This window comes from Pleurodeles waltl, chromosome 12 (genome assembly GCF_031143425.1).
Source record: "Pleurodeles waltl isolate 20211129_DDA chromosome 12, aPleWal1.hap1.20221129, whole genome shotgun sequence".
Lineage (NCBI taxonomy): Eukaryota > Metazoa > Chordata > Amphibia > Caudata > Salamandridae > Pleurodeles > Pleurodeles waltl.
The window spans coordinates 52,642,150-52,668,547 of record NC_090451.1 but is presented as its reverse complement, the minus strand read 5'-3'; the positions used below and the strand labels follow the sequence as shown (position 1 = coordinate 52,668,547).

Genomic DNA, 26,398 nt, shown 5'->3' with positions numbered 1-26,398 from the left:
GGCTTCTGCTCTCTGTTTGTCCACTGACTCGTGAGGGTTTTTTCTTTTTAAACGTTGGACTTCAGACTCCGCCGACATTACGCAGGAGATTCGTGAGAAACACGTGAGCTTCAGTGACTGGAAAATAACTTCCACCTGTTTGACGCGGTAACATATTCTGGGAATGGAGATTTCATTTTTGCTGACATAGGGCCTTGTTCTGGTTTTCCCCTCAAATCCCGATGCAAGCATGAACTCCCGATTGTGGAAATAGGGCTCCCCGCAGATTGGACCCCCCTTGATTTTTCACTAAGTAAATCATTCTCACGACGACTAGATGTAGCGCTGCAAGGCCGTACTAATGAAAACCCAGCGCTGTAAATGTATACACATTTCAGTTGACAGGTTTCGCACCTGTGGTTCTATGTACCTATATATTTGTAGTGTATACATGCCTCTCTAGGAGATTCTCGGCGCCGCCTGAACCTCAGGTGAGCGCCTGTCATTCCCATATCTCTAATCTGCGGGGGCGGGGCGCCTCGAAGTGGGAGTTGCGGTGAGAGCGCTGTCCTGAAGCTCCGTGCCCTCAGCGAATGGGGCTGAGCAGGTGCGCCGGAGGGAGTGGCCGCCGCCTGCCCCGGGGCTGCCAGGGATCACACACACACCCAGGGAGTGAGCCGGGCATTGCCCCTGGCCGAGGCGCGCGCGCCAGCCTTCCCTGCTCAACACCCAAAGATGGTCTCGGTGAAGAGACACCTCGTCTTCCTCCTCGGAGTCGTTTTTGTGTTCGGCTTCGCCGTGAGTTTCCAGTGGATCTCTTTGAATCCGGATTATCTGAGCGGAATCAGCAACCTTGGCATTTTTCGGCTGGATGTCGGTGAGTCGTGGGGTTGGTACTTGGGGATAATGCTAAAGTTTTGGGGGGGAGGTGGGAATAGTTTGTAAAACGCCGCTGGAAACGAACGTGAGGGGGTGAAGTGGGAAAGACGTGTGCGTCCGGGGAAGATTAAACAGTTGTTTTTGGTGTAGTTGGTTCGTTCGTGCGAACGCAGTAAAGTTCTCGGTGTTTCGCGAGGGAACCCAAAATGGGCCAATATTTTACAGCGGTCTTCAAACTTTGAAAGCCTGCACCCCCACCTTGTGCCAGTCCTAGAATGACTAAGCTTCTTTCTCATATGACTTAATGAAGCTGGCATCTCTGAACATGTTAAGCAATTGAAACATTAAAGTTATGTTTAGTTTTAAAATGCTCCAGGTCCATGATAACCAAAACGCTAGCGGCAGCCAAAAGTCCTTAAGACTGGGAACGTGTCCGCGGTGTGACTCGTGTCCATAAGTGACGCAAGGACATTGCTTTGAGGGTTATTTGGAAGCCCCTCTCCCCAGTATGACACTTAGGGCCAAATGTAGCAGAGGTTTTTACCCATTCTGTGTCTATGGGAAAAAGTCTTCGTACATATGGCCCTTACTTCCAACCAGGACGAGATAAAAATACCTGATTGTTGGATCGTCACAGAGTGGCTGAATGGCACTGTTTTCTGCCACTAAAACTCAGCATTGGTTGAGGCATTTGTGACTATGTTTCTCAAGGAGGTAAGAAATACCCTTCTTGGCCACAGACTGGCACCCACCCTCAGATCATTTCAGGTTCCCTCCCAGGGGCCCCAGCTGTCAGCTTGAAGAACTGCCACACCATCGCAGTAGTTTGCTACCTTTAGGGTGCCCACTGCGATGGGCATGTTGGCCCACCTTGGCTCACGTGTGCGGGATCTTTGCCAGATATTCAGGAAACTCCTGTACTATAGGGGAACATATAATTAATCTAAACGGTAAACTTTTGCATTGTTTTGCAAACGTGGCATGGATCACTGCTAGGGCTGTGTCGAGGCATTTTCCACCCACAGACAAGGTACTTTTTTGACTTACGCCCTTTCCTTTGCGGCACCCAGGTAGCTCCAACCGTCACCAGAGGTTCACGAGTGGCGCTCTGTGCTGCTGGTAGCACCGCAGGCTGCCCCCTTCACTGCCCATGCCTTGGAATAATCCATATTACAGTGGCTTTATTGGCCAAAGTTGAGCATCCCTAGTTGACATGAATGTTTAGTTGGCTAGAGTGCGGCAAAGACTTGTACCAGCCCATTGGCATCAAATGGATTTACGAACATCCCTTTCTACCTCCGATCAGATGTACATCCGATGCAGTATTTCCCTTACAGTATTCTAGGGAAGTCAACATATACCAAGAGGGCCCGGCCCATGCCAGATTCCACCAACTAACCTTTCGACTAGCTACATGGGCACTCCAAACGTTTTCCAGGGGCCACAAAGTAAGTTCTGTGGTGTGCTCAGTGGCCACATTGACGCCAGCACGGTGGCAGTGGGGCTTTTTGTTATGCTGTATCTGATCGCAATCCCTCTACCACCCCTTGGGCTAAGCCTTCTCGGCTTGCTATCGCTACCTTGGGAGATCCAAGTGTTAAAAGGAAGTAGCTTAATTATTGAATTGGAATTAAATAGAATTGCACAATATAAAACCATAAAACCTGGGATTAATTGTGGCTTCCCCATTTGACCAAATTGTGAGATCCTAGGTAATTGTTTAGTTTTGCTTTGCCTCCTTTTTCTTCATTTCAACATATAAGAACACCTTGAAGAAAATGTGGTGAAGATATTCGCTGTATAAAACTTTCTCTTGTGTTTGATTTATTAAACTAGAATCTTGTTCATCTATAGTAACAACCCAGAGCACCTGCCAGGTTGGTAGGAGGCACGACTGTTTCTATGTTTATTTTGAAAACTGTAACTTAAAAAAAATCTCAAAGCACTGATATAATGTGATGTAGCTCGGTGAAATGCATGTTAATGAAATACACTTTTTAAAATTTTAATTTTGATGAGACTTTATTTTTACGTTTGTTTAAAGATGTCTTAAAAATGAGGGTATTCCTAAAGTTAAGTGGTGCAGGACCCCTCACCCGCTTCCTTTATTTCAGTGAGTGTAAAGAGACACATGCCTGTTTAATTAAAATCCTTATGAATGTTGATGCTGGCAGAAGGCCAGTGTGGTGGCTCAGATGGGGGCCCATGGGAAGGTCAGGAGGACCTGTGCTTCATGTAAACCCCTGGGCTGTGCTTTGAGCATCACTGCCCCATATAAATTCCACATACATACAGGCAAATAGTGTGAATGAATGTATTTTACTTTGAGAGCTGAACTTCCAGAATGGATTCGGTGCTGCTGGGCCTGCATGGTACACCCTACCCTCTTGTGACCTTCAGATAGAAATAGCATTTCTATCATATTCATGGGATATCATAATTGATTCCTGTCAATATCTATCAAGGACCGTGTGAAATAAACCAGACCTTCATGTAAGAAAAAGGTAACTGTAATTGAAACCAGCTGCTGAGAGTTATTTTTTAATGTTTAATAATTTTTCTTGACGAGACCACGATACAGGTTAAGGATATGACATTATTCACTATAATACACATAACAATTCAAAAAAATAAAACAACTGCTTATATAAAAAAAGAGATGAATGCAAATGTACAATCTCGAGTTAGCAAATGTATAAATGTCAATAAATATAGGTGCAAACTGGAGGAGGGCAGAAGAGAGACAAAGAGAAACGTAAATAGAGGAGAAAAATGAATATATTTAAAAGTCCTAGAAACAATCTAGTTACAAGTAATATCTGAGTCACTTGCGAGACTCACTTTTACAAATAATGTACTTGAAGGTGGGCACCTTGGTGTTGTTTGGTTTGTTACATGCACACTGCCCAGGTTGGCCCACACCCAGAGACACCAGAAACAATAAAAATGGAGGGGATAAGGGGGTACAGAGGGGTGTTAACTCTCTTCACCTCCCCTATTAATGGGTCAGTCCAATGAATGATGTCATAATTGGGCTCAAAGTTCTTCATCAAGCAAGGGACGTTCTGGAATGCCTATTGCCGGGGATTGTCATAGAAGAAGGATTGAGCGAAGAAAGCATAGGTAATGGATTGAGAACCTAAAGGAACAAGCATTGGCAGAGCCAATGTGTTTGTTCTTGGCAAGTGAGCAGTTGTTTTAATGTCTATTCTTTGCATACATATGGTAAATACATGATTAACTTAAAATAATTAACTATTTAAAAAAATGAAAGCAAAACTGGCCTCAAAGCTCCGGCACTGATGAGCCCTATTTTTTAAGATTATGTGCACATGTGATCAGGAAAAATGCCATCACTCACATTGCAAGATACCTAGTGGCTATCGTGGCCTACGCCTCATGTGGTATGCAGTGGTGCAGTCCTGCCAAGCTTCCCAGGTCCATGCGTGCATGTGCTGCTCCAGTCCAGGTTTTTAAAAAAAATTCTGGGACTTGTAGTCTTGTTTATTCCATCATAAAAGAAGATTTCAAGTTCCAGATTTCAAAGGGAAAAAAACCTGGACTGGAGCAGCACATGCACGCATGGACCTGGGAAGCTTGGCTGCTATGGTGGTGGCTGAAAGCAAAATTTAAATGTTAATTAAACAGGCCAGTGGAATAAAAGGGCAGACCCGGAGGCCCTATAAGTATGTTTATATGTGTGTATTTTGTATTTATGGATGTTTTTAATAATACATACTGTCTCTAGGTTAGACGTAAAAAAAGAAACTACGAGTACAATAAGGCAAGCTGCAGATCTAATCAGAGATGCCAACATAACACAAACCATAGAAATGAGTGTCTGTATCCCACACCTCTTAGTTTAAAAAAAAGAAAAAAATTATTATAGTTTTGAACTTATCAGTAACAATTATATGGTAAATTCTTCAACTGTTCACCCATACCCCCCTCCCTCCCCACATGCATTTACATTTATATGATATGATTCATAGTTGACAAGTCTCATTAGGTAAATTTTTACGTTCTCTCTTCGCAAAGCATTAGGTTTCGGGTGTGGTGGCTGGCTCCGCTTCGGAGTCCGAGGTGGGTGTGTTCACTTCTGCGGCTGATGTTTTTGGTGTCCTTGCCCTCGTAGTGCTTCTCGCAGCAATACTACTCCTTCTGTGTCTGCCCATTTCTCCAATGCATTTTGCCATCTGTTTACTTGTGGACCTGCTGGGGCCTTCCAATTTGAGGTGATTTCTCTTCTGGCAAGGATCAGAGCAAGGTCTATGAACTTGTTGGATATTATAAGGGCTGCAGGACGTGGAAAGTCCCCCAATAGGGCCATTGTTGGGGACTTGTTCAGTGTTCTATCGGTACAGGCTGAGATTTTTTCGAGTATCTCTTCCCAGTATTAGTTAAGCTGGGGGCAACTCCAGAGCATGTGTACGAGGCCTGCTGCGGGTTCAGCACATCGGGGGCAGCCTGTGGTGTTTGTGTTGTCGATTTTGGCTACCCCCATTTGCGGGTTTAGATAGGCCCTGTGGTAGCTATATAGGTTTATTAGTTTGAATCTGGCATTTCTGGATACTGAGTAGACATGGGAGGTGATCTGGTCCCATTGAGCTTCTTCAAATGTAATATCTAATTCCGATTGCCATTTGGTTTTAAGTTTTGTTAAGGGCAAGCGTATGCTAGCTAGCAGTGCTTTATATATTCCTGAAACCACTGCTTTCTGATCCCCAACTGAGCAGATAGTATTACAGCTATTATGGGTGGGGGGTTCAAGAGTTCCAGTTCCTCATGATTTTTGGGCGACCCTAATAATGGCGTTGTGGGTAATGAATAAACCGGGAGGGAGATCGTATTGAGTTTGTAGTTCAGTGTAGGTGTAAAGTTTCCCTCCGCCGTATAGGTCTCCCAGTTTTGTAATATTGTGTGTTATCAGTTTATTAATACCTGGGAGTATTTGATTCCCCGAAATGTGTTTCAGACAGGACAAAGGAGCCTCTGGTGCATATGGAGTTTTAGTGTGAGAACGTTTTAGGTATTGGTCCCAGCAGTATCTGGACGATTCCCATTCTATTGGTAACTGTTGTTTAGGTTTCGGGGGGTTCAGTAGTATCCCCATTATTCTATATGTTGAGCAGTTTAAGGGGAGGCGTAGTTCAGCTGCGATTGGGGGGCTGCTAATTAATTTTGCAATCCGTTGCAGTTGCCCTGCCCAATAAAACATTTCAATGTCTGGGGTGACTAGTCCGCCCCGGTCGTGGGTCTTTGAAGGGAGCGTAATGCTATTCAGTGTCTGCTCGATCCCCATAGGAAATTCGTAGACATGGACTCTATCTCTTTGAACGTCGTTTTCGGGATTATGAGTGTGATGGTTGAAAAATAGTATAGCAAACTGGGCAGTACTATCATCTTAAGTAGGACAATTCTTCCTGTGACCGTATAGCAGAAGCGCATATTAGCTCTAATCCCTCTAAGTGCTCCCTGTATATTCCCTTCTAGCAAGTCATCCATTTCGTGGTAAATCTTTACTCCCAAGTATTTAAACGTACTTGGGGACCAGGGCAGACCCCTTGTGTTATTAGGCTCAGGGGTGTCCTTACGCAGCGGGAAAATGGAGGACTTCCTCCAGTTGATTTGGAGTCCGGAGGCTGCTCCATAATTCTCCAGCATCTTCATAGCCCCCGGTTGATCTGTCTCTAGATTTTGTAGGAAGAGCAGCATATCGTCCGCGTATAAAGCGATGTGGTGGGTCCAACTGTAGAGTGAGATACCCCTAAAGTGTAGACCGGTTCTAGCCATTTGAGCTAGGGGTTCTACTGCGATTGCAAAAAGAAGAGGGAATAGTGGGCATCCTTGTCTGGTGCCCCTTCCAACCTGGAACAGGGCAGATTTGGTATTACCTGTTCTTACTCTTGCAGTGGGATTGGCATGACTGCTCTAAGTAGTCCCATCTTAGGCTGTCGAATGCTTTCTCTATATCGATCGAGACGATCACTGCTTGTGACAGAGTCTGGGGCAAGGAGTGGAGTACTGATATTAGGCGCCTAATATTTTGGGATGTGCTGCGTTTAGGTATGAAGCCTGATTGGTCTTGGTGTATCAATGAAGTCATATGGGGGAGTAATCTATTAGCAAGGATCCGGCTCAGTATTTTATAGTCAATATTAAGTATGGAGAGAGGGTGGTAGGAGCGAACATCTGTAGCAGGCCTATCAGGTTTCAGCAGGGGGATCATGATAGCTATGTTGGTTGTTTAGGGGAGGGTATTTCTACTCCAGGCTTCTGCGTATAGTGTGCTAAGGTGGGGAGCTAGTAAGTCTTGGCACTGGTGGTAAAACTCTAATGGGAGCCCATCCGCCCCTGGGACCTTGCCTCTTTCCATGCTTTGGATTACTGTTTTTATTTCTACGATCGAAACTGGTAATGCTAAGGCTGTGTTCTCTTCTGGTTTCAGGTTGGGGAGAGTGAGGGCCTCTAACTACCGTATCTGGGTAGTACTCGGTGGGAGGCGCATATAATTTTGCATAGTATTTACGGAAGACAGTGCTTATCTCTTTTTGGGTGTATATGTTTTTGCCTTGAGAGTCTTCGACTTCGACTACAACGGTTTGTTTTTTGGGGGTTGCACGAGCCAAGCTAGTAAGGCACTGGTTTTGTCACCTTCCGAGTGTTGTCTAGTTAAATATTGCTTGTAATCGAAGCAGGCTAGTTTGTTGCTGGCCTCGTGTATTTTCATCCTGGTTTCTTCCAGAATGGGGTGTAAGTCAGGTTGTGTAGGGCGTCTTCTCTCCAGGTCTCTAAGGGAGTCTCCCAATTGTTGGAGTTCTGTTTCTATTGATTTTCGGACACCTATATTTTCGGTGATGCATTTGCCCTGAATTACTGTTTTAAAAGCTTCCCATTCGATGGACCTGGAAGACGCAGTTCTCTTGTGTTTAAAATATTCAGCTATAGCTGTATGTAAAGTGTGTTTAAATGCTTCATCTTCGAGCATTTCGGCTCTGAGGCGCCAGGTTGGGATTGTCGGTCTCTCCCTGCCCCAAGATAAGGACGACATCAGGGGATTGTGATCGGATATTGTACGGCTGAGATATTCAGCTGTTATCATGTAGTTTTGAATTTCGGGGGATACTAAGAAGGTATCAAGCCTGACATGTAACTCATGCACTGGTGAATAATATGAATAGTCTCTTGAGTGTGGGTTGGTTGTTCTCCAGCTATCTATTAGTTGCCAGTGGTGTTGCCATTCCGTGAACAATATAGCGTTTTTTAAGGATTGGGATTGTGACTCTGGTGGGTGTGACCTGTCTAGGGTGTTGCTTGCTATACAGTTGAAGTCCCCCCAATTATGTTTACGCCTGCTAAGAGTAGGCCTATTTCTAGAGATAGTCTATCGAAGAATTTCCCTTGTTCATGGTTCGGTGCATATATACCGCCTATGGTTACTTCTCTCCCCCTAGTCTTCCATTAATCACCACGTATCTCCCTTCCTTGTCAATGATATTGTGGAGTATCTGGATAGAGACTCTGGGACAAATCCACACCAGCACTCCCCTAGCGTAAGCTGAGTAATTAGTAGCAATTATTTGGCCTCTCCTTCTTTTATTGAGGGCTTTAACTTCTTGCTCTACTAGATGGGTTTCTTGTAAGAGAGCTATGTGTATCCCTCTGCTTTTAAGATAGTTGTGCACTTTGTATCGTTTGGACATATTATTTAAGCCTCTTACGTTCCAGGGTATTATTTTATACTGTGTAGTCATTATCTTGGTTTTTCTTAACAGTATTGACAGGGTTAAGTGTGTGCTTTGCGATATTAGAAGTTCGGATTAATGGTAAAGGTCTAGTTTGAGACCCGTCAACTTTAGTGATGGCATGTGCATGAATTATCCCTTTTCTAAACTTAACAAGCATTTCTCCCAACTCCCTCTCCCAGGACCAGATACCAAAACATTCCCCGTCCAAACCATTATAACTTAACTTAAATCCTATTGGTGGGTGGCATGTCAGAACCGAGAGCCTACACTCCAGGCCGTTCTGGGGACCCGGCAGACACATATCTGCTGCCCATGGTGGTGCATTCAAAGTCTGCTGTACCTTGCGGTTACGTGGTGCTTTCCTCTGGTAAGTGTTATATGTAGCTAATGTTCGAGGGGTTAGTCGGGTATTCTCTGTTCTGCCCATGAGGAGTTAAATGATTTCCTCTGCTGTTCTGGGAGTTACTTTTGGCAGGCTAGTACAAGTGTCCTGTGATGAAATTGAGGAACTCCCACAACTCGAGTCGTGGTCCGAGGCATCTCCTGAGGTTTGCGAGAGGCAGAGGGTCCCTCCGCTCAAGGCCGCCGCTGCATCCATTGCCTTGTGCATTTCTTGTAGAGATTGATGTCTTTGAGGCGCTGTTTCCAGGACCCTTTTGGTGGATCTATTACGTATCCTGCCTGGTGTGCGTGAGGTTCTGATCCGGGAATCCATAGGTGTAAGGTTTAGGGTCTCCAGCCAGTCTCCCACCAGCTGTGGGGTTGAAAAAAAGTGCGGCTTGCCCTCGTGTTCTATTCTGAGTTTGACTGGGAAGAGCATTGCATATTTTAAGCCTTTTTTTACGTAGAGTACGTTTATAGTCATTATAGGAGGCTCTCTGGGTTTGGGTTCCTTTGGTGAAGTCAGGGAATAATGTGATTTCCCCTCTTATGCGACTTTGCGAGAGGATATAGGCCCTCATTCTGACCTTGGTGGTCTTTTCGCAAGACCGCTGAGTTACCGCCGCGGTGAAGACCGCCGACCGCGGCGGTATGCCGCTGTACGCATTCCGACCGCTGGGAGCGTTCCGCCGGAAAACCGCCAGCAGCCACACTGGCGGTCGGCGGGAAAGTGGAGACTGGTCAACCTCCACCGCCACGCCAGCAGAACACCGCCCACAGAATTACGACCCACATTTCTGTGTGGCGGTCTTCTGTTGGCGGTCACCTCCCCATGGCTCCTGTCGCCTCCCGGAGGACCAACGCACAAGGTAAGTTGATCGTCCGTGAGGGGAGGGGGTGGGGGGGGTGTTGTGTGATGTGTGCGTGCATGGGGTTGTGCGTGTGAGTGTGTAGAGGGGGTGTGTGAGTGCGTGCATGCGGGCGGGGGGTGCTGCTGTGCCTATGGGCAATGTGTGTAGTTCGGCGGGTGCGCGTGTCGGCATGTATGTGTGCGGGTATGTGTCCCCGTTGTGTATGTGTGTGTGTAGGGGGTGTGTATATGTGCATGTTGGGGGTGTGTGCATGTCGGGGTGCGTGTATGTGCATGTCGGGGTGGGGGTGGGGAGGGGGTTCGTACCACCACTGGTGGGTAGCAGGGGGGTGGAGGGTGTGGGGGGAGGACTCGGGAGGGCAGTGGGGGGTGGGGGAGACCCCTATCAGTGCCAGGGAAGGAATTCCCTGGCCCCGATAGTGCCTACCGCCATGGTTCGCATGGCGGTTCCCGACCGCCAGAAACCGCGGCGGTAAGCAGGGTCATGATACCGTTGGCGGTCTTGGGTCGACCGCCGGGCCGGAGTGCGCAAACTCCAGCCCGTCGGTCATGACCGCCGTGGCGGTCGGAGTGGGGAAGTGGCGGTCGATCGCGGCGGTGACCGCCGCGGTCAGAATGCCATTTTTTTGACCGCCGGTCTGTTCGCGGTCCGACCGCCGCCTCTCCGCCGACCGCCAAGGTCAGAATGAGGGCCATAGTCCCTATCTTTGAAGTGCAATATTTTTGCCAATATCGGTCGCGGTCTGGATCCTGGTGGGGGAGGTCTGCCGGGAACTCGATGGGCTCTTTCTATCGCAAAAAAGGCTGAGAGGCCTTCAGGTGGAACTATGTCTTTGAGCCATCTTTCCAGAAATAATTCCATATTTGCCGCAGAGGACTCCGCACCTTCAGGTACTCCGACTAGTTTCAGTTTGCTCCTGCGGGAGTGGTTTTCCGCGTATTCTGCTCTGGCCTCCAGTGCTTTGATTCGGGATGTTAGTTCGGCAGTTTCGATAGACGATGTTTTCTGTGTAGATGTCACCAAGCTATGGTTTTTTCCGTTGCCCCTACTCTTTCCGTGAGTTTACGATGGTCGTCTCGCAGCAGTGATAAGTCCACTGTCAAGTTGTCTATTTTTTGTTCGAGTGCTTCACGGGATTCCCTAATGGCCTGTTGGACTGTATCTAGAGTTGTTTCTTGCTGAGTTGGTGCGTTCTGGGTTGTCAAGTGTGGAGGTTGTCCAGGCATTCTGCTGGCCATCAAGTCGTCTTGGTCCTGCCCATTGCGTTTTTTGGGTTTGCCCATTCTTTGAAGCTTGTTGCGGGCTGGATGAGGTAGAGGACTTCAATTGTAGTGATCGGGTATTCTAAAATTCAGGCGCCATGGCAGGGTAGATCACTTTGCGTATTTTGCGACTTTACATTGAGCGTCTGATTAGGGGAAAAGTTATTATCGAGTAGGGGGGTTCAGCTCCCAGTTTGCCGGTTAAGGCAGCGCTGGTTTCTGCTTGGGATATAAGTGACATCGGGTTTCAAAGTTCCGAGGTAGACTCCTATCACCGCACAGTACCTTGGTGGGCCAGGGGGCGGTAATCAGTGTGTGATTGGGGTCTGCAACTTTGCTCTCGGCCTAGTGGGGGTGGTTATCCTGGTGGAGGGCCTCTTAGATGGGTTTATTTGGGTAATGTGAGGCCCAGTACACGATACTGGGTGTTCGTTTATATCACTTGGGATTCTGTGGTTTCTGACTAAAAATTCCCCTGATAGAGACCTGCGGGGAGCACTCATCGGGCCTGATGATGTCAGTTTCAGTCGCTTCCCGTGGCTCCGGTGTTGGTTGACCGCTTCGTTTTGCCCCTAGTCGCCGGTGTCCTCCGCGCTTGCTCTCGTCACCCTCCTTCCACTGAGGTGAGTGTCGGATGCCCCGGGTTCCCTTTGCCTCTCAGATGGGATAGCGGTGCCGCGTTCTCAGGCGAAGGGCTCTCGCCGTTCCCCCTTTTAGTTCTTGCTGTAGTTATGGCTAAGAACTCCCTGCTGTGGCTACGAACTCTCCGCTGCGCCCAACGGGGAGTTCCAGGAATTGTCGCGGCTCCTCACCTCGCTGGGTCTGGGTCTGCGGGCCTCGGCATTAGTTGTGTTCTGCAGCTCCGGTGACTTTTTGTCGCTCTGCTATTTTTATCTGCAGCGTGTCCCGTCTTTGTTTGGGTCCTGTGTTCGTGCCCCTGTCAGTGCAGTGCTCCCACCCCCTTCTAGCTGGAAAGTGGTGTCGTGCTCTCTGACATGGGACTCCGAGTCGGGGCGCCCCGTCGTCTCACCTCAGCGGGGCTGACATTCCGATGCGGCCACCATCTTGGGTCTCTGGGATCATGGAAATCGCTTGCTATTTTTTCCTCGCTTGTCCGGTCGGTGCTGTTGAAACTGCTCCCACTTTTGCTCGGAGGTCTTCCGAAGTTAGGACCGCTGTTGTTTGAAGATGGGATTTGACCGGGCCCCGTTCTCGGCCTCGGAGTGCCGCACAAGGCGTGCAGCTTCATCGGCTGCAGGCTACGCCCCCCTCCCACACCTCTTAGTTGATCACACTGCTAATCGCTGTGTACTCTCATGCGGTTACCACACCTTGGTGACCTCCTTGCCACATAGACAACACATCTCCAACTAAGCACCCCCATGGTGAGGCACTTCTGTGCCCCACATAGGCGTGGTAACTGCTATACAAATGTTCTAATACAGTGGTTCCCAACCTGTGGTCCGGTAACCCCTGGGGATCCGTGAAGCCTCCTCAGGAGGTCCGCAACTACTCGGAAAATGAAATAATATTAACAGATTAGGTCACCAGCTTTCAGTAATGACTCAGTGGGGGGTCCCAGGATTCCAATAATGATTCTGTAGGGGCCCACAGGTTCCAGTAATGATAAAGTGGAGGTCCACAGAAGTAAAAAGGCTGGGATCCACTGTTCTGATACAGTAGGAAGGTTCTTGTCTTTACATTAGATGGGCCCTTTAAACCCACTAATCTTCAGTCAACTGTTGTCGTTTACCACATAGTCATGTCTCAAAGATGTTCAGTAACCACAGACGCTTTGCAAATATGCATCTGTGTGATGTTGAGTACAAACACTAGGAATTATATAATACGAGAGAGAGCGCTAACATCAAAGCTGAAGGAAGTAATCAGTTAAAAATAATGGTGTGTGGAAAAAATTACTTATCATTACAAGGTAGCTCAACATATTAGAGAGTGCATGCTAGAAGGACTTGGACATCAACCTTTTGAATTTCAAGTAACATTTGAACTGTTTGAATTGGGTGCACATTGGTGAAGGTGGGAGCTAGCTTCTCTAAAATGTGACTATTACTATGCTGATTGCACGTTTTTTATGACCAAATTAAAAAAATATATATATATATTTATTGATTTCCCTAATGCAGAATAAGGGGGTCATTTAAGGGGAGGTGGCAACCGTGCCTCAGGAGAAAATACGTGGATGTGCTGTTCCACCTATCCCTCGGTTTTCCTGCCTCATTTAGAGGTGGGGAGCAGCTTTGCTTCTGAGAGTTGGGGAGAGCCTCAGCCAGCTGCATTGTTACCCCTTTACGGTGGGCCGGCCACCACAGAACCGCAGCCAAGACAGCATTGTTACAGTGGTGTAACAAAACTTGAGCCCCCCCACCCCCCCTGCAAAGTACATGGAGAGGCCCCTCTTCCAAACTCACTCAGGAGCTCTCAGGCCAGGGTACTGTGCTGAGGGGAGCCCTGGGGGCCCACACAATGGGAGCTACAATGGCCTTTGTTACGCCACTGTATCAATATAGGCCTTGATAGGCCTCTCGTTGGCGCCCTCACCGCAGCAACCAGACTGCACTCTCTGCGACATCCTAATGGAAGGCAAGATGGGTGTGGGCTGTGTCAGTGTGGAGGCTGTGTTAATAACCAGAACTAGTGCTGAATAGGATGGTCACCCACTCTTGACTCTAGTTGGTTACAGACACTGGGGGTCATTCCGACCCCGATGGGCGGCGGGCAGAGACCGCCAAAAGACCGCACCGCGGTCAAATGACCGCGGCGGTCATTCTAACTTTCCCGCTGGGCCGGCGGGCGATCTCCAAAAGATCGCCCCTGCAAAGAGGAAGCCGGCTCTGAATGGAGCCGGAGGATTTGCAGGGGTGCGACGGGTGCAGTGGCACCCGTCGCGATTTTCAGTGTCTGCAAAGCAGACACTGAAAATCTTTGTGGGGCCCTGTTAGGGGGCCCCTGCACTGCCCATGCCAGTGGCATGGGCAGTGCAGGGGCCCCCAGGGGCCCCACGACACCCGTTCCCGCCATCCTGTTCCTGGCGGTAAAAACCGCCAGGAACAGGGTGGCGGGAAGGGGGTCGGAATCCCCATGGCGGCGCTGCAAGCAGCGATGCCATGGAGGATTCCCTGGGCCAGGGGTAAACCGACGGGAAACCGCCGGTTCCCCTTTTCTGTAAAGCCGCGGTCAGAATGGCCCAGGAAGCACCGCCAGCCTGTTGGTGGTGCTTCCGTGGTCGAGGGTCAGAATGACCCCCACTGTTTCCAGTCCTGTACTTTTCACCTACAAATCATTGATTTCAGGTGTTCCAGTCTAATTAGTTCAATGGAGGCAAAAAGAGACTACAGCACCCAGGGTGCATTATTCTACGACATAAAAAGTCCAGGATCCGAAATTGTCTTCATAGTGACCTCTAGTAACCATTTACATGAACAGTGAGGCCGGCTACCAGGTGAGCACCCAATGCAACAAAGATGTGCTGACTCCTAGGAAAGCTGTTTTTGTTGCCTTGCCTATATCTTTGACGCCGCTTGACGAATCTTCACAAAACTTTCCAAAACATATGCCAGTCATATCAGCTGCTGTCTGGGAAGGTTCAGGGTTATCCGTCTGGGGGGGGGGGGGGGGGGGGGGGGGGCGAGAAAAAGGGGGGTCCCAAAACATGTTTTCCCCATTCATTTTTCCATATGGTTTTTGGACAGCGATAGTGCCAAAACTACTGGACGGAATTACACCAAATTTGCCAGAAAGAAAGGTCCTGGTCCAGAAAGCAATTTTTTTTTCGGTGTTATTCTGTTTAGTAGTCCAAAATCCAAAAGTGTGTGTATATTTTATATATATATATATATATATATATATATATATATATGGATTCGTGAACCCTCCCGATCTCATACAGAGTTCTGATTGGCTGGTAACACTTCAACAACAGCCCCACACCCCCCGGCCTAGGGAACTCCAGCTCCCCAGGGTTGTAAATATTGTTTTGTAATATGCGGGAGGGTGCTGTCCGACCCCCTTCCGCTGCCCTGGGACCACCACCTCCCTGGGATGAATTGTAAAATAAGAGCAAGGGCCAGGTGGCCCCCCCCACACCCCAGGATCCACCACCCCTGGGGCAAAAAATGCTTTAAGTAAGTGAGGAGGCCCACTGGCCTCCGCCACAGCTCCATGGACCACCATCTCCCCGGGGCTACACTGAATTATAAGCGGGGGCCGCGCAGCCCCCCACTGCCCTGCTTAAAAAAAGAAAGGGGGTCCCTTTGGGACCTGCAGACCCCAGGCTGTGTGCACAGTTGGAGGGGTGTGGCCCCCCTTTTGGAGCCACAGATGTCCCTGTGGGCCACCACCCCCCAGTGCTGGCTCCTGCTATGTCCCGGGGTGCCCACCCCCGAGGACATAGCTGTTTGCTGTGACTTGACTGCAGCTAAGCCACAGCAACACTTCAGTTTTGGCAGGACCTGTAAATCAGGTCCCGCTGTCAAAAACTGAAGTTTTTATCTCTGTCCCCTGCATGCCTGCAGGAGACAGAGATGAAATTCTCCAGCAGGCACAGAGCTGCTGTTAAGGCATCCATGCTTGCTGAAGCAATGGCACTGCGAGGAGAGCCTTAAGGCTTCCCCCGCACTGCCAGATAGCTGGTAAGGGCATATTAATAAAATTATTATTATTTTTAAATATGGAGGGACTGCAGAAGAGCCCTTGAGAGCTTCCTGCGGTCCCAGAGAGCCCATAAAGGACCAAGAAAAAAATAAGAAATACATACAAATCCAATGGCTCAGTGTGAAGGTCTTCACACTGAGCTGTCAGGGTTTGAGACCCGCCAGGCTCACTTCCCTCCTTTTTTTTTCCAAGTACAAATTATTTTTATTTTTTTAAATTACAGATACATTTTTATTTTAAATTGTAGAGAAATATCTCATTCTAAGTATATCATACATCAAAGCCTAAAAAACTCTCTATCTCTCTTCCTCTCACTTTTTTCTCTCTCTCTGCATCTTTCATACAATTTTCCTCACTCACACATCCACTCAGACACTTATGCACCCACTCAGACCCTCTTGCACCCACTTACAGCCTCAGTCAGACCCTGAAGCACCCACTCACAGACCCGCTCAGACTCTCACACACCCACTCACAGACCCACTGATAGCCTCATGCACCCACTCACAGACCTGAGTATGCACTGACACACCCAGTAAAACACAGTTGTACGCGCTTTCACACCCAGACAGACATTCTCACAGCCACTCTGACCCCCATATGTACCCTCTCACACCTATTCTGACACCCAGAGAGGTCGCGGCCAACTTCCGCTGCTCACGGCTAAAGGGCTGTGTGCAACATGTGGTTGGGTGGCTAGGGGGGGTGGTCCACAGGGTCTGGCTGCAGGCCAGGTCTTGCGGGTAACCTCCACTGCGCACAGACAAAGGCTGTGCATGGTGCAAGGTAGGGTGTTTATAGGGGATTGGCCTCTGGGCCTGTGACCAAGCGTCGCTGCGCACGGCCAAAAGCTGTGTTCACTGAAAAAAGAGGTTACAGGGACGTTATAGTTAGAAAATAGGATGAAAAAATAAAACATAGACATTCACTTTAAAAAAACAAAGGTTACAGGGACGTTATAGTTAGGCTCACATTTTACAGGGATGTTATAGGTAGAAAATAGGATGAAACAATAAAACATAGACATTCACTTAAAAAAAACAAAGGTTACAGGGACGTTATAGTTAGGCTCACATTTTAAATATACAAAACCATAGGAATTCACCAGTTATAGTAAGAGTTACCTCAAGTAACTATAGCCTGTGACCTAAGGTAAATATAACTTGCACCCTCAAGCGTACATGAAAATCCAGTGTACGCTATTAGACCGTACAACACTACATTTGATGCCACCCACTGTATGCCGCTCCACTCTACGTAACTAAACTCTATGTCACTACTATATATGCTGTTTCACTGTAAGACACTACACTCTACGTCACTCTACTCGAGAGTGGCGAGTAAGTTGAGCAGATTGTGGACGGAGTTGCTCGACTTATAGTAATTTGAAGGTGGAACGTAAATTCTAATTGTCAGTTATAACTGAGTTATAGTAATTTGAAGGTAGCACATCAATTATAAATTTAAGTTATAACTATAACTTTAGAATTTCTAATGTTTGTGGGATTGTATAGAAAGTAGAAATAAAGTTTTCCTAACTATAACTTATACTTAACCTTTTTTAATACATACATTACTTATAGGAGCTTTGTTTCCTGCCTCCACTGTGTGTGATAACATTTTGCTCTTTCACAAGGACAAAGTGATTGCCTTCAGTGGCAGGGACTATTATTATGGCAATGTGTGATTTTTTTAGACCAAAAATATATATATTTTTGCTTTCAGACAATTTGCAATGTCAAGGACCCAGCAGCTCTGTTAACAATTCAGTTTTACATACTCCATGAAAAAAAAAAAAACAATATCTGACAAAGTCAAAAGTTTAACAGCCAAATCCCGACTTATTTTGTTTTGCCGATGCTTGTTCAGTGTGCGACTACTAGGCCCGAGGGTGCGGCCCAGAGTCACCGCGCCCTCCCCCCACTTACCCAAGAACAAGTGCTCGCTGTGTGATAGATCACGTCTGAGTGGGACAGGTCAACAGAAGCAAAGCAGGACTACAACGCCCATGATGCACTGATGTGTTGAATTAAAGGCCCCTCCAGGTCGCAAGATGTCCGAAGGAAAGCTATGGCAGTGTAGGCGTTCACAGACCGATGACTCCAGGACATGGGCCCCAACTTTTATCAATCTAAAAATCTTCACCCGAGTGCCTGGGGTGGGGGGGGCGTGGCTTGATCATTGTCCTCTGGTTATCAGCCTGTTGCTCTGTTGTGGTGTCAGAGCAGATGTTATTGTTTAACCTTCCTTTCTGGTCTGTCCAGTTTGAGTTCCCCTCTGTGTTTATGCTGACGCCTGGGGTGCAGTTCAGATGCCGTGTGAAGTGGGTGTGTATCTTTCAAGACTGGGCTAGTCGACAATACATGGAAAACTCTGAATGAGGGTATGCTGGGAGTTCGCTCGTTGGTCCATCTCAGAGGAATGATCTAACACCCTTCACTGGAAGGATCACTTGTAAAAGCAAGTTAAGCAAGCTGTCTGAAGTCAGACAAATATGTTGACATAACGCCTTTATTTTAAACAGGGAAGTTCTGCTTTAAATTTCCATTCAGCGGAACAGAAGCTGGCCAATCAGGGAGGGAGTGGTCGTAGGTGGGTGGCTGGCCTGTATTTACACAAGTTTGCTAGTACCGGATATTCCTTGGAAACAGTGATATTTTTGAGCAGCAAGTTCATAGCTGGCACGTTCCCCAGGTCCATGCGGAATGTGCTGCTCCAGTCTATGTTTTTTTCCTGTTGAATTCTGGGACTTGTAGTCCCATTTTATAATGGGATAAAAAAAAACTGCACGTTTCATAATTCTAGGAAAAAAAACCTGGAGTGGAGTAGCAGTTCACACATGGACCTGGGAACCTTGGCAGGGGGTGCACAAGAGGCCTCAAATGGCTGCTTTCACTGCCTACGGCCCTGGCTTGAATTCAGGCCAGGGCCATAGGCAGGGAAAGCTGCTGTTTCAGTCCTTGTTTGTGCACCAGTGTGCACAAACAACGACAACAAAAGAGACAAGGACTTACCTGGGTTTTCCCAGAGCTACTTCTCTGCTCCTCGTCCGACGGCGACGAGTCTCAGCATGGCTGCCTCTCTCTGGTCTGCACCGGTGAGCGCTGCACCCAGGTGTGGGCTGCACAGAGCAAGCGCAGAGTGTATGCCTTGCGCGGTGCAACCCACACTGGGCTGCAGCGCGCACTGGGTGAGCTCTGCTCCGCTGGCGGGGCCAGAGGAGTATTTTGGATAACTCTGCGCTCCGAGTTCCAAAAACTCCGTTAGCTCCACCAGCACAGCAGAGCTCCCTGCACACCCCTAGTCAGTACCAAGAATAGCTGTCGTCAATTTGCCGCCGTGAAAAATGGCAGAGCTTTCTATTTGTTCGCATAATATGTATTCTTAACAGGAAGAAGTGTTTACAACCACAGGTACATAAAGGGGTCTGCGCAGAGACGTTTTAAGGCATGGGAAAAATGGGCTCTGGTCCAGGGCCCCAGAATTTCAGGGGGGCCCTGATAAAGCCAGCTCTGTTCTGCAGATGACCTTGAATAATTGTTAAACAGATTGTTCTAAATCTTGTCCTCCTTTCATTTATTTTAATGCAGGTGGTGTGAGGGACCATTATAGACATTTTGAAGAGATGTGTATTTCTGTTTCATGCAACATCCATAAAGAGGGTCGAAACAGGACTTCACATATGAGAAATGGGAAGGGAGCATAGAGGTTGTTTGCAGTAGTATTAGTGAGCTGCTGCTGTGTTACGATATTGGAAACACACGTCACTATTCCTGAGTTTTAAATGTAAACACTTTTACAATTTGAACCGGTGCGCCTGTGCACTGTCAGTGACCTGACCCAAGAGAACACGGAAGAGCCGAACCTGGATCATGAATTCTGTTCCAAACAGGGGCCCCAAAATTCAATGGCCCAGGGTCACCAAAAATCCTCAAGGTGACTCTGAGTCTGTGTTACATGCTGTGCACCACAGAGTGCATAGTCTGCACAAGAAAGTGTGTATAATGTGCACCAGTCGCACTTGACGCAAAAAGGAGACCTGTTGAATAACGCGTCGGAGAACACAGAAAGAGCTTTAATCCATGTGGTACTGTGCTCTGCAGTGTCATGTGCAACATGTCAGTAGCACAGGCTGTGCGCAAATAGTGCCTTGAAAGCAGTTATCCGGGAGCACATAATGGGCGCTATGCCCCATTGTATGATGTGTCGCCCCGACAGCCTGCACAAGACACAATGCAGTGCACGCGAGAGTGAACATAAGCCACTCCCCGCAAAGCTGCAACCATTTATGCAGTGGTCGTAGTGGGCGGGATCGGAGGGGTACAGCCAGTGCTTAATTTGTGCTTCTTGTTTCTGGTGCGGAGCACGGGCACTTATTTTTGTGGGCCGGCACTTATTTTTCTGCCTCAAGCTTTTACTGCAAGTAAAAGACACAAAGGGAGAAAGCAGAAAGCTACAAAAGTGAGCTGAAGGGGCAGGGTGTGCCTGTAAATGGATTGAAGAGGCCCAAGATGGCTTCAGGATACTGACAGCGCTTTCTGTGGGGATGCCAGCTGTTGGAAATCAGGCACTTTCCCTGCATTGATGTGTGCGCGCACGAGGCACTTTATAACTAATCGAGTAATTAATCGCCGTGGTTGGACACAACAGTGGCCTCTAAGCGTCCAGGTTACAGCAGCGGACCTACAGCTTTCTACTTTTTAGTTTTCATATTTCCAGCTCTGTTTTGCTACAGGTGACGTGTGTAGAGCGACCACTTGGCATTGATGCAAATTCTGGACAAGACTGTAAAAAATTCAGGACAAAGGGTCAAAATTCAGGACACAAATTCAAGAACAAACGTCAGTTTTACAGACACAGGCATGAGAGGCCATGCCTTACTATGTTGTCAGTGACTTTATTTACTCTTTTTAAACATAGCACTATCTATTCACTGTGGTCTTTTTGTGATTGCCCCCTGGTATGCCACATTCAGGTGTCACATTACGTCCTTGTTCAGTAGTAAATTAATGCCCTTCAGTACTGCGGCAAGGCCATCACCCCTACCCAAATCTGCCCAATCTTTCTTGTGGAGAAAGTAACAGCAAATTTTTGATAATGTTTCTGAACATTTTAAAACCCCTGGCAAACAGTTTGGGAAACATTAAGGTAATTAACCTTATGTAAGTTTAAACACATTGAACAAAAACATCTGGCTTACCCCAACCGCCCATAGACTTTCAATCTAAAAAGAAATTAAAGAGGTAGGGCAGATGGTGTTGGCGACAGTCTCACACCTAATGTCGGGATGTGAGGAACCCACAACTTGTTTGTAGTCTCACAGCACTAGAGTGTATGTCTGGGGCTCTACATTTATCTCATGAGTCTACGCTGCACTCTGACACTGCACCACTCTGCATTACTGCATTCTCTGCCACTCTATTGTATGCCACCCTACTCCACTGCACTCTATGCTGCTCTACCCCCATGCCACTCTATGCCACTGCACTCTGTGCCAATACACTCTACACAACTGCACTGTATGCCACTGCCCTCTACTCTGCACCACTGTACTCTACGCCACTGCTCTCTGTGCCATTCTACTCCACTCTACATCACTGCACTGATTCTACTCTGCAACATTGCACTCTCCGCCACTGTACTGTACACCAATCTACTCTGTACTCCTGCACTCAATGCCACTGCACTCAATGCCACTGCACTCTATGCCACTGCACTCTATGCCATTCTACTCCACTCTATATCACTGCACTGATTCTACTCTGCACCACTGTACTCTCCGCCACTGTAGTGTACACCAATCTACTCTGTACTCCTGCACTCAATGCCACTGCACTCTGTGCCACTCTACTGTGCATCACTCCACTCTACGCGACTGCACTCTACAGCACTATACCCTACTCTACACTGCACCACTCTACACTATACTACGCCACTGCACTCTCTGCAACATGAGTCTGCTCGACACTCTATGCCACTGCACCACTCTACACTACTGCACTCTCTGCCACTGTAATGTATGCCACCCTACTCCACTGCACTCTATGCCACTCTACTCTGTCCCACGCCACTCCATGCCACTGCGCTCTACACCACTGCACTCTACGCCAAAGCACTCTAAAAAACTGCACTGTACCCTGCATCACTGGGCTCTACGCCACTGCTCCTATGCCGCTCTACTCCACTCCACTCCACTATGCCACTAACTTTTAGCCATGAACAGCAGCCACTCTGGTGTATAACACGGCTAAAACACATTGGCAAAGCCAATAACTCTTGCACAGACAAGACCTATTGGCTTTGCCAGTGTTTGTTAGTACTATGAGGTACCGAGGCCCCTGAAAGAACTGTGAATGTGTAAGTCCTTATTTTAAACATGCATTTGACTCTTAGGGGTAGTAAGCGCTATATAAATACAATTACATCATAATATAGGCTGCTGCAAAATGCGCAAATACATTTCGGTTAAATATTAAAAAGTGCTTCTCAAATAAAGATTTGAATAATATACAGTTTATACCTAGTACTAACTTTTTTTTATAACATTCCATTAAAACCACACGCTCCAGCTCACCTTGGAACACCCTTAAGGTACCTCTCTAAAAAAATATATCTTTGCCAGCAGAAAGCTTTAAGTGACTCCTTTGTTTAAAGTTAGTGCAGGTTTTCAAGGCCCCTTACATTTACAGATTTACCAGTTAGCACATTTGCATTTCTTTAGGGGAGCCACCCTGGCAAGAAGGCGGTTTCTTACCTGTCTGCCCCTCCCTCCGAGCGAGCACGGGAGACTCCCTGCCTTTCCATCCAGCTTGGAAAACTAATCTACCTGTAACTTGGCCCTGCCTTCGGTGTCCTTTTGGTGAAAGGCTAAAATCACGGACAAATGCCGTCCGTTAAGGCTTTCATCAAGGACAATGGACAGCAGGGCGAAATCAGGGGCAGTCCATGAAATTTAAGGACGGGTGGTCACCCTATATTCTGCTTTCCTAAGTCGGACGTAACTTTGCGCGAGCACGTGCGTTTTTTGGCGGCATGAGCAGCAAGTCTCGTAAGCGTGGACAAAACCAATAGGTCTGGCGTGGGAAGGCATGCATTCACATGCCTGTGTTTCCCATGCTCTCTCCTTGCCAGTGCTTGTTGGGTGTGGCACCCGCACCGTTTACGGGGAACAGCCTGCGTTGTCTACTTACTTCGGTGGGCTTTGGGTAGGCCTCGTCAGCCATCGGCCAGTTTCACTCTTAAACCTTCAGCCAGTAAATCACATCTAGAACCAACCTACGGGCCTTATTGGAGTCTTGCGGCTTTTCTGTTGTCTGAATGGGTGTGTCCTTCCTCCCTAGTGAAATGCTTAAAGGCCTTGCTTTCAGTCCAGCATTGTGGCTTTAGAAATATCGTTCTGTGGAGCGCTCGTATCTCTAGTATTATATTCATTGCATAGGGTTTTTTCTCTAATTCTGTTCCGTGTTTTCTTTCCTCCAATAGAATCTTCTTCCCACATTTCCTCCAATAGAAACTTCATTCCGCACGCCCCTGTGTGAACAGTTTCAAGTATTTCTTAACCTACTGAGAAATTTGACCTCTATAGATAAACAGAATATTCCAGTTATGATTGTCCTTCCAGGTGCGGCTGATGTCATATCTCCAAAACGGCGCGATTAATATGTTAAAAAAAAAAACTTACCACACACTGTGGGTGATGGCAAAGGCCCATTTAGGAGAAACTGCCAGAATTCTTACCTGGGGTCTTGGTGGACATCAGTGCTTAATTTTGTAAATAAAAAGGTGCCGGTGCCCAAAGCCCTCCTCTTAAACACGCGGCTGCTGTAATTAAATGTGCGAACACAGAATACTGAAGCGGCGTAATCCTAAAGCCACCTCGACCCTCTTCAATACATTTACAGCCACTCCCTGTCCCTTGATCTAACTCTTGCAGCTTTCTGCTTTCTCCCTTAGTGACGCTTTTTCGTTTTTCTCTTCCTCCGTCTTTCCCATGTGTGTCTTTTGGTTGCAGCAAATGCTTGAGGCAGAAGAATAAGCCCCGGCCCTGAAAAATAAGTGCCGGTGCTTAGCACCAGATTTAACAAACACAAATTAAGCACTGGTGGACATCATCCCAAGGGTACAGGAACACATCTGTACCCAGATCAGGGACAGGCAGCCACCAACCAGGCGGTCTTTCAGGTAGTATCAGAACCCCAACTTGTCCGACAAGTCCCCGCAACCTACCCTTGAGCGGGATGCCAATCATTCCACGGCCTGGCCTTTTCTCACCGCCTCGCTGTTTTGCCATCGTCAAAATACGTTCAACTTTAGTCATTTCCTTGTTCCTCCTCCTTACTTGACGCACATGCTTTGCATTTTTAGTAGATTCTTTTTATTAAATTTAAATCAAATTAATTCTGTTGTCGTACCCTGTTCTTGCTATAAGTGACTCTAACCCTGGCCTCTGATAATATGTATTATTTTTATATTTAATTTACGTGAGTGCCTTTTAGTGTATTGTTAGTTCCCGACTACAGTCCCAGTACCTTTTTACCTTTAAACACCTCACTTAAAAAATACCTTATGTACCACTCATTTATGTTTAAACTTCTTAGTTTTAATTATGTTTATTTAAGTAATCTCATTTTTTATTCAACATACTGTCCCATAACCGTAATCCAAGAAAATAAAATCCATTTAACATATCCCAGAGTGAGAAGGATGTATTTCCTTAATAGCTTAATTAATTAACCTCTTATTATTTTATAATACCGTACCCTACCCATTAATACTTTAATTACTGGGATTTCCGAGGGGTTAGGGTTTGATGTAATTAAATACAATCTGAATATTCCCTGCCATATTAATAAGTATTCCCTAAAATTATCCCAACTAAAACCCACATTGTTTAAAGAAATGTAATATTTGTAGTTACCCTGTAGCACAAAATGGCCATGAGGAGATTGCATTGTGTGATTTAGTGTTCACTCCTTAAGTGACCTTTGGGAATCAATGTACAGGGGGGTTTTCAGAGAAATAAAATATAAATCCCACCCTTCTATGCTGAATTAGCCCCCCAATATACAAATGTAAAGTAAGAAATGTAAAGGCGATGGGGAAAGGGTGCCTGAAAAAAAGTATTTTGCACAGAACTGCCTGTCTCGTGTGCAAATGTACTTAGCAGTTGCAAACCTTTGGATTTTCCTAAGCACAGGGTTGGTGACCACAAAACCTATTGGCACAACTCAGCGAAGACGTTTATGAGTCAGAGAATTCTGTCCACCTCGCAGGTGACCTTTCGGTCTCAGCCATAGGGCATGAAAGCAGATCCGCCCTTCATCCCTGTGGCGAGGGCTGGCTGCAGTTTGCTGCTAGGTGTGTGAACTGCTCAAAGGTGTACTTAGTCTCGAAAGAGCGTACCATTGGGGAGGGGGCGGTTGCACAGTCGCCCTAGCACGGCCAGTAGTCGGCTGGGACTCACCAGAACGGTATGCCTCACCTTGCACGCGTGAGTGGCGCATGCCACGTGTTTCATCACTTACACAAACAAGGTGGGAACATTTCCGGGGCGGGGAGTGTTTGCGCTCGCATGCATTAAGTGAAGATTTCACCTGCGGGAGCAGGGCGCATGCGCGCTCCTGCTAGTCAAATGAGGATGTGGAGGCGAAGGTCAACTCCCGAAGCTTCCTTATGTGTGAGGCTCATCTCAGGGCGCCAGTAGATCTGAGGAAAGGCCCCATGCTCAGCCCTGCTAAGTTCCATGCATGATGTGTTGCTCCAGTCCAGCCAGTGATTGGCATCCCGCTCAAGGGCAGGCTGCGGGGACTTGTCGGACAAGTTGGGGTTCTGATCTCAAGACAATAACTTTCTTCCGCTACTACCTGAAAGGCCGCCTGGTTGGTGGCGGCCTGTCCCTGATCTGGGTACAGATGTGTTCCTGTACCCTTGGGATAATGTCCACCAGTGCTTAATTTGTGCTTGTTAATTCCGGTGCTAAGCACCGGCACTTATTTTACAGGGCCAGGGCTTATTCTTCTGCCTCAAGCATTTGCTGCAACCAAAAGACACACGTGGGAAAGACGGAGGAAGAGAAAAACGAAAAAGCGTCACTAAGGGAGAAAGCAGAAAGCTGCAAGAGTTAGATCAAGGGCAGGGAGTGGCTGTAAATGGATTGAAGAGGGTCGAGGTGGCTTTAGGATTACGCCGCTTCAGTATTCTGTGTTCGTACATTTAATTACAGCAGCCGCGTGTTAAAGTGGAGGGCTTTGGGCAGTGCACCTTTTTATTTACAAATTAAGCACTGATGTCCACCAAGACCCCAGGTAAGATTCTTGCAGTTTCTCCTAAATGGGCCTTTGCCATCACCCACAGTGTGTGGTAAGTTTTTTTTTTTTTTTAACATATTAATCGCGCCGTTTTGGAGATATGACATCATCCGCACCTGGAAGGACAATCATATCTGGAATATTCTGTTTATCTATAGAGGTCACATTTCTCAGTAGGTTAAGAAATACTTGAAACTGTTCACACAGGGGCGTGCGGAATGAAGTTTCTATTGGAGGAAATGTGGGAAGAAGATTCTATTGGAGGAAAGAAAACACGCAACAGAATTAGAAAAAAACCC

General features: G+C 47.2%; 1 protein-coding gene across 1 annotated transcript in view; it reads left to right on the top strand.

Annotated features, from left to right (window-relative positions):
* Positions 1–515: 515 nt before the first annotated feature.
* The window catches only part of LOC138266973 (beta-1,4-galactosyltransferase 1-like), a 163,172-nt gene continuing 137,289 nt past the window's right edge, over positions 516–26,398 (top strand). The window contains exon 1 of the mRNA XM_069215793.1: positions 516–856. Coding sequence (XP_069071894.1) covers positions 715–856 — 142 coding nt within the window. The 5' untranslated portion in view covers positions 516–714. The remainder of the gene's footprint in view (positions 857–26,398) is intronic.